Source organism: Eucyclogobius newberryi, unplaced genomic scaffold, assembly GCF_026437365.1.
Source record: "Eucyclogobius newberryi isolate DKJ021-1_F unplaced genomic scaffold, fEucNew1.0.hap1 SCAF_1, whole genome shotgun sequence".
Taxonomy (NCBI): Eukaryota; Metazoa; Chordata; class Actinopteri; order Gobiiformes; family Gobiidae; genus Eucyclogobius; species Eucyclogobius newberryi.
The window spans coordinates 7,387,974-7,402,083 of NW_027315723.1; the positions used below are offsets into that span (position 1 = coordinate 7,387,974).

At 43.5% G+C, this 14,110-nt stretch overlaps 1 protein-coding gene across 1 annotated transcript in view; it reads right to left on the reverse strand.

Annotated features, from left to right (window-relative positions):
• Positions 1-14,110, reverse strand: part of tagapb (T cell activation RhoGTPase activating protein b) — a 30,198-nt gene that overhangs the window by 9,019 nt on the left and 7,069 nt on the right. The window contains exons 3-8 of the mRNA XM_072453830.1: positions 11,607-11,774; positions 7,574-7,756; positions 4,795-4,836; positions 2,764-2,848; positions 961-1,014; positions 409-466 (exon numbers count right to left, since the gene is read on the reverse strand). Of these exons, the coding sequence (XP_072309931.1) occupies positions 409-466; positions 961-1,014; positions 2,764-2,848; positions 4,795-4,836; positions 7,574-7,756; positions 11,607-11,774 (590 nt within the window). The remainder of the gene's footprint in view (positions 1-408; positions 467-960; positions 1,015-2,763; positions 2,849-4,794; positions 4,837-7,573; positions 7,757-11,606; positions 11,775-14,110) is intronic.

The following is a 14,110-nucleotide window of genomic DNA, read 5'->3' on the forward strand; positions in this document are numbered from 1 at the left end:
AACACTGACCTAAACACTAATAATGACAGAGAAAGACTATAACAGTACAGACCATAATGGGCCCTTTATGCCGTGGCCCCGGGTAAAGAAGTACATTTCACAGACAAAAGCCTCTGTTTCAAACACATTTGCAATTATAATGGTCATGGTCACAATTATGAAGAGAATATTGTTATGCCATTTCTCTTTAATTCAATGAGAAATAAATTAAAAAGCATTGACGTTTTCTCGTTGCCGTGTATATTCTAAACGTATAAAGTCTTTTACATTCTTTCAACCATTTTAGCTCCCGCTCACTCTACTTTGAAACCTGTGTTGAAAGTGTGAGGAGTCAGTTCCCTCTCTTTTCAAAGCACTTCCGTTCGCCTATGACCCGCCCCGCTCTCAGCCCCAGCACAAAGCACTCACCGTTCAGCTTCTCCTCTGCTGTGACGCCGGGCGACGGCTTTGTGATGCCTGTTGTGCCCTGGAAACCAAAGAAAACAACCTCAAGTACTCGGAAGGATTGCATAAGCTCAAGTAGAAGAACATACGTACAGTAATGGATCATCAAGTATCATATATATAGCAATGGCATTTTTCTGTTAGAGGGTTGCTATGGCGATGTTGTTGTTTTGCCTGGGTCTACAGTATGTCAGTGAACATATCTATCTTGCATTTACTCCATTACATGATATTGTTTCTCAATCAAAAACATGCATACTTATTGAGAGCAGGGTCCGCTCCACAGATCTGACCTGTAGTTTGTGATGTGTGCATGAAGGTAGATAAGTGTAATGCCATTCTGTAGAACGTTGAAGGCAAAGACATCGAATCTCCACAGAGACAGAGACAAAGGGGGAAAGGGTTCCGTTTCATCACTTAAACACTTGAACAGCACTAACATGTGTGAAATAAGGAGTTCAAATGTACACCGCCATAAAACAACAACAACAACAACAACAACAAATGTACACTCACGTTTATTGGCAGCTCGATGAGATGCTCCATGCCCCCTCCACTTAGAGATTTCACCTGCAGCGAGACACGGGGGGGGGGGAGTGATTAAGTTGATCCTTCAAATCCCGGATGCAAAAGACTTAGTACTTGTAACTTGAATAAGATGACTTTAAAGTATCAGTTTCTCTGAGTAAATCCTGGTTAATTGTATGATTAAAGCCCATACGACAGGGTTAGATGACTCATTTCACTTTAACGTCTAGTTCACATAATGAAGTTTGTAATTGTTCTTTCTGGTTGGACATGAGCAGCAGATGAGGTAATTCTAGAACCGTTACCAGTAGCAACCGCACTGTAAACAAGGGCCAACATTTCTTCACAAAGTGCCACTCGACCAACCAATGTGTCCAACAAAAATGTAATCAATGTATATGCTCAGCTGGACTAATCATTTCACTAAAATATAGTTTGTATATTTCAAATTTTGATTGATTTAGTTTTCGTTTTCCCAAGTTTGACAATTTTGGAGAATTTTACTTCCTGGTTGGACATGGGCAGCAGATCATGTGATGTAAAGCTAACTCCACTGACCTAGCAACCATAATGTAAACAAGGCCCACAGCTCACCCTTTAATAAATGTAAAATATGAATTGCATACATTGTTCTTGTATTTTGGATGGTATTTTGTGTATTTATAGGGATTACATTTTAGACTTTAGAGTTACGTGATGAATAGTTTGAGTCGTTGTGTGTTCAGTGTGTGGTCAGTGTGTGGTCAGTGTGTGGTCAGTGTGTGTTCAGTGTGTGTTCAGTGTGTGGTCAGTGTGTGGTCAGTGTGTGGTCAGTGTGTGTTCAGTGCGTGGTCAGTGTGTGGTCAGTGTGTGTTCAGTGCGTGGTCAGTGTGTGGTCAGTGTGTGGTCAGTGTGTGGTCAGTGTGTGTTCAGTGTGTGGTCAGTGTGTGGTCAGTGTGTGGTCAGTGTGTGTTCAGTGCGTGGTCAGTGTGTGGTCAGTGTGTGTTCAGTGCGTGGTCAGTGTGTGGTCAGTGTGTGGTCAGTGTGTGGTCAGTGTGTGTTCAGTGTGTGGTCAGTGTGTGGTCAGTGTGTGGTCAGTGTGTGTTCAGTGCGTGGTCAGTGTGTGGTCAGTGTGTGTTCAGTGCGTGGTCAGTGTGTGGTCAGTGTGTGGTCAGTGTGTGGTCAGTGTGTGTTCAGTGTGTGGTCAGTGTGTGGTCAGTGTGTGTTCAGTGTGTGGTCAGTGTGTGGTCAGTGTGTGGTCAGTGTGTGTTCAGTGTGTGTTCAGTGTGTGGTCAGTGTATGTTCAGTGTGTGGTCAGTGTGTGGTCAGTGTGTGGTCAGTGTGTGGTCAGTGTGTGTTCAGTGTGTGGTCAGTGTGTGGTCAGTGTGTGGTCAGTGTGTGTTCAGTGTGTGGTCAGTGTGTGGTCAGTGTGTGGTCAGTGTGTGGTCAGTGTGTGTTCAGTGTGTGGTCAGTGTGTGGTCAGTGTGTGGTCAGTGTGTGTTCAGTGTGTGGTCAGTGTGTGTTCAGTGTGTGGTCAGTGTGTGGTCAGTGTGTGGTCAGTGTGTGTTCAGTGTGTGGTCAGTGTGTGGTCAGTGTGTGTTCAGTGTGTGTTCAGTGTGTGGTCAGTGTGTGTTCAGTGTGTGGTCAGTGTGTGGCCAGTGTGTGGTCAGTGTGTGTTCAGTGTGTGGTCAGTGTGTGTTCAGTGTGTGGTCAGTGTGTGGTCAGTGTGTGGTCAGTGTGTGTTCAGTGTGTGGATGTTTGGTTGTTAGTTTGGTACAGATTGTGTTGTGTTGTGTTGTGTTGGACTCTTACTGCGATGTTTCCTGTCAACACCTTCATGAGGCCGTCTGAAGGAGCGCACTCTCCACCAGCTCCAGCTTTAGACTCACAGATGTTCCTGTCATGGAAAGAACACTTTAACCTTCCAGTATCGAGATGTCATTATACAATATATAGAGATATTATAATATATTTGATCGTCCCCGTGGGGAAATTCGTTGTGCCTTCAGTTAATAAACACAAAGTACAATCATACGATCACAATTACAGCCAGACACACTTGACGAGGCAATTCTTCAGTTCCAAGGCTGGTTTAGGAGCCTCATAAATGTTCCACGGTATGGCTTTAAAAGGAACAGATATACAAAATGAATTAGCTTTGAACCCGGTTTTTTCCTCATCATTTGTGTCCTCAAAGTTGTGTTTTGATCTTTTTAAATAATCCTGTATTGTCTTACTTTTGAGGCTTGAGTGCTCTGAAAATTCCTGTTTTCACCTCCCCCCTATCCCCGCCCATATCCCAGTACTTAATTGAAAAAGTGTGGGTTCTACACGTTGTGTTCCAAAATATTGTGTAGCCACTTTTCAAAAGTGACGATCCGCTGTTCAGTAAAATGCCAAAATAAAGATATTTTTTAAGATTAGGCTTATCAGTTCTGCAGTTTGAACAGGAAGTCAATGGACATGTTTATATTAATAAGTCGTCTTTGATTAATATTGCCTTTTAAAATTAACTACATGAACAAAATGTAAAATGGCAATCTCCTTATGTTGTAGTTTAATCATGAGTACCTGAAAAAAGCCAAATATGTCTCCTTTAAAGTTATATATCGCAGTGGTCATGCTATATTTCTGTATTTATTAAGAAAATAAATACATATAAACTCAAATACAAATTCTTATTATGATTTAGATGTACTAAGCTCCAGAAGGGAGACAAAGCAGGCATGAGGAAAAAGAGAAAATGTACATTCAATTTGAAATAAATCAGACACATAATAGATCCTTTTACCTTGTGTCTAATCCCAGTATGTAAATGAGTCTAAACAAACTGGCCAGCGTCTGTGCTTTGTTCCCCTGTACTTTCCGAGCCCCTGTCCCGCCTCTGGAACCTGTCACCCTGTCCCGCCTCTGGAACCTGTCCCCTGCAGCCCACGTGATGAAAACCTCAAGAACAAACAGCGGGGAATTCACCAGATGGAGTCATACGGCGCCTGCCCTTTCAGGCCCACTCAACGCCACCACGTTACTGCTGATTTACTGTTGATGTAAATGCACCCACACGATCTCAAATTCAAATATTAGGATGTCACAAGGATGTCATAAGATGGTCAACAGAGAATTTATTGCTGGAGGGGGAAAAACGACAGAGATGTAATAATACTACGACTCCTGCTGCTACTGCTACTGATCAAAACTACTTTTTAAAGATCACAGCCCAGAGTAATCAAGAGAGAACCAAAACTCACAACTTATTACTACTACTACTACTACTACTACTATGTACTTTAGCTAAACTACAAACAAAATTTAGATATGTGTTCAGCACTACTGGGTACTACTATATTTGCTGCCCAGCGTTGTTTTTTTTTACTGAGGACGCTTTTACTTCACTACACTTGAGAGCGAGTATTTGTACTTTCTACTTTAATGACATATTTTCTTTTAGTTCGAAGAGTTATTTTTAATACGTTCATGGCGACATTGTGCTAAAGGTTTGAGTTTGAGCAAAGAAAGATACATACAAGTGTATAAAAAGTCTTAATCAAAACCACCACTTTTAACACGTTAATATTTCTCCAAATCTGTGTGAAATACTTTCACTTTTGACTCAAACAGTTACTTCAAAACTGTCGCTTCAGATAATTCACGTGCTACTTTTACTTCTTCTATCTGTACTAAAGTGAGTACTTATCCCACAATACAGCCTAACAAGAACAAGGACCTTAAATGTTAGAATGTCATAATCTAGAACAACGAATCGTTTTTTTACAGGGAAAATCCTAATATTAATCATGTAAATACACAATTCAAAATGGACAAAAGTAAAGGTATTCTTGTTACCTGTGTAGAGCGTCCAACCAGTGTTCTTTTTGATCAGGCGAGCTGCAACAAGAGCATGGTCCAAGTTATAATCCCAGAGCAGTAAAGACCCTTGCCCTGCTTCAAGTGCGTGTGGTCCACCGACACAGTGACATTTACACTTGTAGGAAAGTGTCACTCAGTCATGGGGACAGGAACTGACATCACGGCGTGCCCCAAACCACTTCCTGGTTTCAGCGTGTGCGTTGTCGGTGGAAAGTGAGAGGTTTAAGTGCTCCTACTGTACGCGTCAATCAGGGTAGCTCATTGCGATCGACTCCTTTTCGGCATTTGATTTAGTCCAAATTGTTAATAATTTGTCGTTGCATTATCACTTTTCTTCATGGAGATATCATTTGTTTGTCCAGAATGTTCGGCAGTATTACAGCAAGTCAAGCTACAAGTGAGAATGCAGTTTTTTGGGTATTTGTGCAAAGTAAAAACACCTGTATTTGAATAAAACTGTCATGCTGTGGAACATTAAGGCAACACAGTGACACATATTAAGACAAAAGAAACGGTTCAGCTTTAATTTTAACATGTTTTGTTTTTGTGTTTTACATTTTTGTGAGATTGAGAAATAATGAATTAATGTGGTGAGTGTGAAATACAGCATACACTCAATTCAGTTCAAGTCATTTATTCGAGCAGCTCATATCTCCAGTTTCAGAACGATGAGGGCCGTTGCCATAGGGATTAATAATTTAACCATACATATGTTTTGAATGGGAAAAAGTCTTCTAAATGTTGCACAAAACAGGAAGCTGAAACCCATGAATAGCTCCATGAGAGAGTGACTGTTTTTTAAAGAAATATGTTGAAACCTATGATTTGTTTGTGATCGGCTTCACAAACTTGTCACATTAATCTTATGACAAGTTGATTAACAGCACCACCTTCTTAAGTTATTATGGAAAAAATAATTTAACTTTTGTTTATTTATACTGACAAAGAGGAAAGAGACTTGTAACTTTGTGCCAGCTTTTGTTTCATGTTGAAGATCTAACACTTGTCGACCTTTAATTTCCACCAAAATCATTAAAATTTTCAATCAGCACATCATTGGCATATTATATTTTCATACAGCTTATGTTTAATCTGCATCTTTGTCAGCATATTTTATTGGTGTGATTAAAAGTTCTCTCCGGGGGAAAAACAGGAGGTGGAGGAATCTGTTTTTACGTGAACAACTCCTGGTCTTTGGATGTGACTGTGATCTCCAGTCACCGCTCTCCTGCAAAAGGAATATATTTTCATTAACTGCAAACCATTCGCCTCATTCATTATGAACGCGCAGGAGGCACAGTGCGCTCGCCAACCATGAGGTGTGTGAGGTGGACCTTCCCGGACTCAATCTCAGCCACGAGACAGTTTATTCAAGTCCTGACCAGCGAGCGGAACACGCTGGATCACTGCTACACAACAGTCTGCGACGCCTTCTGCGCAGTGGCCCGAGCTCCGTGTGTTTATACATCACAGACTGGGAGGTTTTCAGAGCTGCCACAGATGGTCACAGATCATACATTCTATTCTGTGAGGACAGCATTATATCATCATACACTAAAGTCACTTTCAACAATGACAAACCCTGGTTCACACCCAAACTGAGGCAGTTAAGGCAGAAGGAGGAGGCAGCGCACAGGGCCGGCGATGAAGAACGCTACAAAGAGGCAAAGTACGGGTTCAGCAGGGAAGTGTCTAGAGCTTCAAACAACAAGCCGCCTCTGCGTGGAGTGGGCTCCGGCTTCTCACAAACTACAAGCCAAGAGCCCCCCACGCTGCAGACGACTGGAAACTGGCTGAGTAACTCAACACTTTCTACTCCACCCCCCTCCCCCACTGTGGCCACCTCTGACAACCCGCCCAATTTGCCGTAAAAAAAAAAGAGAAAAAAAAGCCTGTTCTCAAAAATTTAACTTTTTTTGACAAATTCTTGATAAAAGCTTCTCCCTTTCTTTTGTAAGAGACTTTCGTTTCTTGGACTTCTGTTTTTTGGACACACATCACATGACATCACATGACATCACATCACATGACATCACATCACATGACATGTACCAAACTGTGTCATTATAAATGAGGCACAAGTTAACCATGTGATCCTGATCAGAGATAGTGACAGAAGTGTTTAGTGCGGCGTGCAGAAGGGTTTAGTGCGGCGTGCAGAAGGGTTTAGTGCGGCGTGCAGAAGGGTTTAGTGCGGCGTGCAGAAGGGTTTAGTGCGGCGTGCAGAAGGGTTTAGTGCGGCGTGTTTAGTGCGGTGCGCAGAAGGGTTTAGTGCGGCGCGCAGAAGGGTGTAGTGCGGCGCGCAGAAGGGTGTAGTGTGGCGCGCAGAAGCGTGTAGTGCGGCGTGTTTAGTGCTCTATTTCCTTGTTATTTTGTCAATAATACTCAATAATCTTGAGTCCTTTTAATTGACAGTAACTGGCCATTTGTGTTTTAACAATGCACCACATTTTGACCACATCAGGAGACGAATAGTCGAAGTAAATTTCATTTGTGTGGACAAAGAAGATGTTAGACTTATTTAGGTGACAATACAATCATAAAAACAAAACAACCGTGACAAAAGAAGAAGAATTGGTAAAAAATCTATACTTTTTTTATTTACTGTCTGTCACATTAACGATAACTTTACTTCTGAAAGTTTGATTTCATAAAGCTGCTCACATACAGAAAGAATGTAACTGGTCCTAATGTCAATCATCTTGAATCAGAGGGTTTGGATGTCTCTGATTGGCTCCCACACTCACACACTCACCAGAAGGTCAGCAGGCAGACGCCCAGTTCCCAGGCCAGGACCAGGCTCAGACCCAAGTCCAGGTCTGAGTCCAGGTCTGAGTCCAGGTCTGAGGGGGCCTCGTCCTCCAGGTCGGGATGGAGGCCCAGCACCCAGGCCTCCTCCAGGTTCACTCGGTGTTTCAGACGGTAACTTGCTGTCGACCTGAGAAAAGATGAGATGATTTTAAAAGCGCTGCATTTTGGGATGAACAGTGGAAAAATGTTTCTTTTTTTTATTCAAAAGTAATATTCTCCTGGTCATACAGGTTAAAGCAGTTAAGTAGCCATCTGAATGTTGTGTTATTCTTATACTTTTACTGTCAAGTTTTTTTCTGGCCTGAGGAGTTTATTTAGTCTTTATTTGAAGGGACAATGTACAGAGACATTCATCTCATAAAAAACAAAGATGTTCTGCACCAGATTGTAGCCCATGCTGTCCCTGCAGCGTCCCATACTGTCCCTGCAGCGTCCCATACTGTCCCTGCAGCGTCCCATACTGTCCCTGCACTTCCCATACTGTCCCTGCACTTCCCATACTGTCCCTGCAGCGTCCCATACTGTCCCTGCAGCGTCTCATACTGTCCCTGCACTTCCCATACTGTCCCTGCACTTCCCATACTGTCCCTGCAGCGTCCCATACTGTCCCTGCACTTCCCATACTGTCCCTGCAGCGTCCCATACTGTCCCTGCAGCATCTCATACTGTCCCTGCACTTCCCATACTGTCCCTGCACTTCCCATACTGTCCCTGCAGCGTCCCATACTGTCCCTGCAGCGTCCCATACTGTCCCTGCACTTCCCATACTGTCCCTGCAGCGTCCCATACTGTTCCTGCAGCGTCCCATACTGTCCCTGCAGCGTCCCATACTGTCCCAGCAGCGTCCCATACTGTCCCTGCAGCGTCCCATACTGTCCCTGCAGCTTCCCATACTGTCCCTGCAGCGTCCCATACTGTCCCTGCAGCTTCCCATACTGTCCCTCCAGGTTCCCATACTGTCCCTGCAGCGTCCCATACTGTCCCTGCAGCTTCCCATACTGTCCCTCCAGGTTCCCATACTGTCCCTGCAGCGTCCCATACTGTCCCTGCAGCTTCCCATACTGTCCCTCCAGGTTCCCATACTGTCCCTGCAGCTTCCCATACTGTCCCTCCAGGTTCCCATACTGTCCCTGCAGCTTCCCATACTGTCCCTCCAGGTTCCCATACTGTCCCTGCAGCTTCCCATACTGTCCCTCCAGGTTCCCATACTGTCCCTGCAGCTTCCCATACTGTCCCTGCAGCTTCCCATACTGTCCCTGCAGCGTCCCATACTGTCCCTGCAGCTTCCCATACTCAAATGTGTAAAATGTCCCGTGTAAGACGACTGGGGATTCCCCTGATGTCCCCTCAGCCGTCACTCAGCTGCTTTCGGATTGTCTTCCTCTTTCTGTTTCCAAAGAGAACCAGGTCAAGTGTGGACAATATGAACATAAATTCTAGTTGTGTTTATCTTTATTTGATTTAAAGATGTGTTTAGTGAACGATGTGAGAAGAAGTCAGCAACAGAACATAGATCTGTAAAGTAAGTTTGGAATAAGTTTTGAATGTGAGAACACGGCTTTATGTCAGTTAAGTTTTATATGTAATTATAATTTACTATTATGTTGTTGTGTTTCAATCATAATCCAACTTTCCATTGTTTCCAACTCTGACTTACTGTCCCAACTCTGACTTACTATCCCAGCTCTGACTTACCGTCCCAACTCTGACTTACTATCCCAGCTCTGACTTACTGTCCCAACTCTGACTTACTGTCCCAACTCTGACTTACTATCCCAGCTCTGACTTACTGTCCCAACTCTGACTTACTGTCCCAGCTCTGACTTACCGTCCCAGCTCTGACTTACCGTCCCACCTCTGACTTACTGTCCCAACTCTGACTTACTGTCCCAACTCTGACTTACTGTCCCAGCTCTGACTTACCGTCCCAACTCTGACTTACCGTCCCAGCTCTGACTTACCGTCCCACCTCTGACTTACTGTCCCAACTCTGACTTACTTTCCCAACTCTGACTTACCGTCCCACCTCTGACTTACCGTCCCAACTCTGACTTACTGTCCCAACAATGACTTACCGTCCCACCTCTGACTTACCGTCCCAGCTCTGACTTACCGTCCCACCTCTGACTTACCGTCCCAACTCTGACTTACCGTCCCAGCTCTGACTTACCGTCCCAGCTCTGACTTACTGTCCCAACTCTGACTTACCGTCCCACCTCTGACTTACCGTCCCAGCTCTGACTTACCGTCCCAACACTGACTTACTGTCCCAGCTCTGACTTACCGTCCCACCTCTCACTTACCGTCCCAGCTCTGACTTACCGTCCCAGCTCTGACTTACCGTCCCAGCTCTGACTTACCGTCCCAGCTCTGACTTACTGTCCCAACACTGACTTACTGTCCCAGCTCTTACCGTCCCACCTCTGACTTACCGTCCCAGCTCTGACTTACTGTCCCAACACTGACTTACTGTCCCAGCTCTTACCGTCCCACCTCTGACTTACCGTCCCAGCTCTGACTTACCGTCCCACCTCTGACTTACTGTCCCAACCAGTGTTGTACCTGAACGAAAGTTCATGAACGCATTCATAATTTTGGTGAACGTGAACTGAACGTACTGTATTACTGCTGACGAACGAAACTGTGAACGCGTTCATTCTGGTGTCTGTGAACGACACGTTCATTCTGGTGTCTGTGAACGACACGTTCATTCTGGTGTCTGTGAACGACACGTTCATTCTGGTGTCTGTGAACGACACGTTCATTCTGGTGTCTGTGAACGACACGTTCATTCTGGTGTCTGTGAACGACACGTTCATTCTGGTGTCTGTGAACGACACGTTCATTCTGGTGTCTGTGAACGACACGTTCATTCTGGTGTCTGTGAACGGCACGTTCATTCTGGTGTCTGTGAACGGCACGTTCATTCTGGTGTCTGTGAACGACACGTTCATTCTGGTGTCTGTGAACGACACGTTCATTCTGGTGTCTGTGAACGACACGTTCATTCTGGTGTCTGTGAACGACACGTTCATTCTGGTGTCTGTGAACGACACGTTCATTCTGGTGTCTGTGAACGACACGTTCATTCTGGTGTCTGTGAACGACACGTTCATTCTGGTGTCTGTGAACGACACGTTCATTCTGGTGTCTGTGAACGACACGTTCATTCTGGTGTCTGTGAACGACACGTTCATTCTTTTTAATTTCGTTCAAGTGTCAGATTTCTAGAGACTTCCAGGTGAAAAACACCGTTAAGTTGCCCAAAAAGAGCCTGTGTCTGGCCAGTGTGAGAGCTCTGAAGTTGTAGAGGCGATAGCACTATTGCAGATCTATTGCCGACAGACAGAGATTTGGCGTGTCGCACTGCGCACTGCGCACTGCGCAGGCGCATCAAAACAAAAAGCAGCGACTGCAAAAGAGCAGCAGGAGTCGTCCTACGACCAGTTACGTGGTTTTATGATGCGGTCGGTGAGGATGGGAACAATCTAACATTTCTGTTCAAACTCTGCCTCTGGGGAAGTCTGTCGCTTCAGTTTGAAGGTAAATCCTGGGGAAGGATTCAAAATTGGATGAAGATGAATCTGACACATAGTTTCAGAATTAAACTAATACAATAATTGCTGCTGTGGTTGTATTTGGGCTGTGGAAATCATTTAGAAACATTACAGCATAATATTGAAAAAAAAACTGAACTAGTTCATTTTTTGGAGCTGTGAACTTAGTTCACATTTTGAATTTTGAATTATGAACTATGAACTGAACTAGTTCATGTAGAAAGTGAACTTTCCCAACACTGGTCCCAACTTTGAACTTAGTATCTTCAAATCTGACACAAAGTCCCCAACTCTAACTTACTGTCCCCAAGTTGAAGCTCAAGTCCCCAGGTCCCTCAGAGACATGTCCCTCAGAGACATGTCCCTCAGAGACATGAGTTCCGATTCAAACCTATTGTTTTGTGTTTGTGTGTTTCTTACTTGAGTTTGGCGAAGACAAGCACATTACTGAAGAGGAAAAGGTGTCGCTCCCTGGTCTTGGAGCCTTGTGTAACCTGAAGCTTCTGATCCAACACCAGGGGCCCGTTCTCCCCCGTTAGACCCAGGACAAAGGGGCTCTGGTCTGCAGTCACCCAGCATGACTCCTCCCTACAACACATTCAGATGAACAACCTGACAAACATCTGTACATTCAACTTCAAATCCCATCTGAGCGGGTTTGGTCACATGTTTGTACTTAAGGTGAAGACTGTTGGTTTTTGATTTTGCATTTAATTTCAAGCAAGATTTGTCGGTGGAGAAATGTACAGAATTCATAACTTATAGTGTATCTTTATCAACATGCTGATGGAATAATCATTCTATAATTTCTTTTTCAAAACATAGTTTGCTTTTATTGATGTTTTGAGATTTCACACAAGGAAAGACTGAAAGAACAAAAGCATTTTATGTGTTAAATTGTATAAAAACAGGAGAAAACAGGAGCAAATACAGAATGATTCCATCTCACACCAGATAATGAGCTGAGCTTGGGCTTGTAACCTTGAGCCACATTAAATAGACTAAAGCTTTAAAGAATGATTCAAAAGACTGACAGAATTTAACAAATGCTTTCAATAAAAGTGTTTTTAAAAGACAATTTACCAGAGGCCTGTTTCAAAAAAATAACAATATGCACATAGGTCTATATTTATTTACATCACATATTAAGCTCAAATTGCTTGACATAATTTGATAATATGAGCAATATAATTTAAAAATGACTAAACATGAGGAGACCATTCGCCCTCAGAGGCAACTGTTGAATTGAATTAGTGAGAATGTGTTTTATGTTTGAGCCTGTGGATTTGTGATGGTAAAATACTCCTCATGTGCAGAGTAGAAAGAGTTTGCATCTTCCCTCACTTAATTCCTCTTCTCTCTCTTTTTGGATTGTTTCTGTTTGTGTCTCACCAAACACAGTCAGTGTCTCTCTGTCTTGAAGGGGTTTCGGTGGAAGTGCGAGCGTCCTCTCCAGTATGGAGCAGATTGTCGCTCTGTGGCTCGATCTGAAAAGATGAGGAGCTCCTGCTCCGAGCCCTTTATTCCTTTATCTTTGGAGCTACCTCAGTGTGTTAACCATAAGAGTCGAGGACAGTTCAAGCTGCGTTTGAAGAATCTTAGCGTTCTAACCAGCAGCAGGAACAAGGAGGAAAGTCACGTGTCTCCACAGCCACAATGGACTATAATAAGCTCTCCTCATTACTCATTTCAAAGGAAATTTCCACATGACAGTTTTACAGAAACAACACATTTGTACATGAAACTGCTGCTGCTGAATAAAAAACCTGCAATAAACCCCACAGAGTATCATCTTTGACTCTGAAGAGCTTACACCGCCACAACAGCATAAGAACATGCACAAAACAGGTCAGAATAAATATTCTACTCTAAACACACATCAGCAGCACAGCCTGAGCAAATATTCCACTAAATCCTGTCCAGCAGCTGCATCAGCAGCACAACCAGGACTATATGCAGCTTTAGCTTCAGTTTCTTTACACATAAACAAATACTGCAATGTGACGTACAAATAAAATGAGCCTAAAAGCTTGTATATTCATACTTTTATAAAGTTTGGTTTATGCAGATCATTGTATTGTATAAAGTCTGAGGTAGTAAAACATTGACTTCATGTTGCAGAGATGGGTTGTGTTCCAGTGGACGCCTCACGGCTCCTGGTTAGGACGCTCCTGAAGTTCCTGTGCTAAAGGATATGAAAGGAAGCACGAAGGGTTCTTTCCTAACTCCTTCCTTAAATGCATTAAAGGCGCAATGGACGATTTTTGGGCGATTTGAGAATGCACGGGGAAGTGCGCATGCCACTCCCCCGTGTGGACTGACACACGTGCGTTTGCTTATTAGCGCGATGGATCACATCACATCTCTCGTCTCCCGTAGATTTCCGTCTTCTTCTGAGCCAGTTCGAACTGTCTTTCTCCGTCTTCATTTTGTCCCGTACACTGAGGGAACTATATTATGATAGATCCATGCGCTTAGACACGCAGAAACGTGCTGCTCTCGGGGGACGAGCCGCACGCGGCTGCAGGTGAGCGGCAGGTGCGTTTTATGATTGATACGTGGCAGGACTAATCGTCAGTCCACGCCACGAGGAAATAAGACTCAGATTTGGGCCAAAAAAATCGTCCATTCAACCTTTAAGCAATCGTTTTATTTAATCAACTTTTAACAACTCATTGTAATTGTAAAACTAAAAGTATTTGTTTTGGGTTTTACACATTTGTTAATATATTTAAATTCATTATATAGATGTATATATTTACTGTATATATCTTTAATAAAAGCATTTATCAATTCATGAAAATCATCTTTTAAAACACTTTTGATAAAAACATTACAAGTTGTGTTTGAAATCTTTTTTAGCTTTGCTCCATTTTCAGTGGCTCTCAGGGGCCTCCATAGGTGGTCCTGAGCTGCAGGATGTT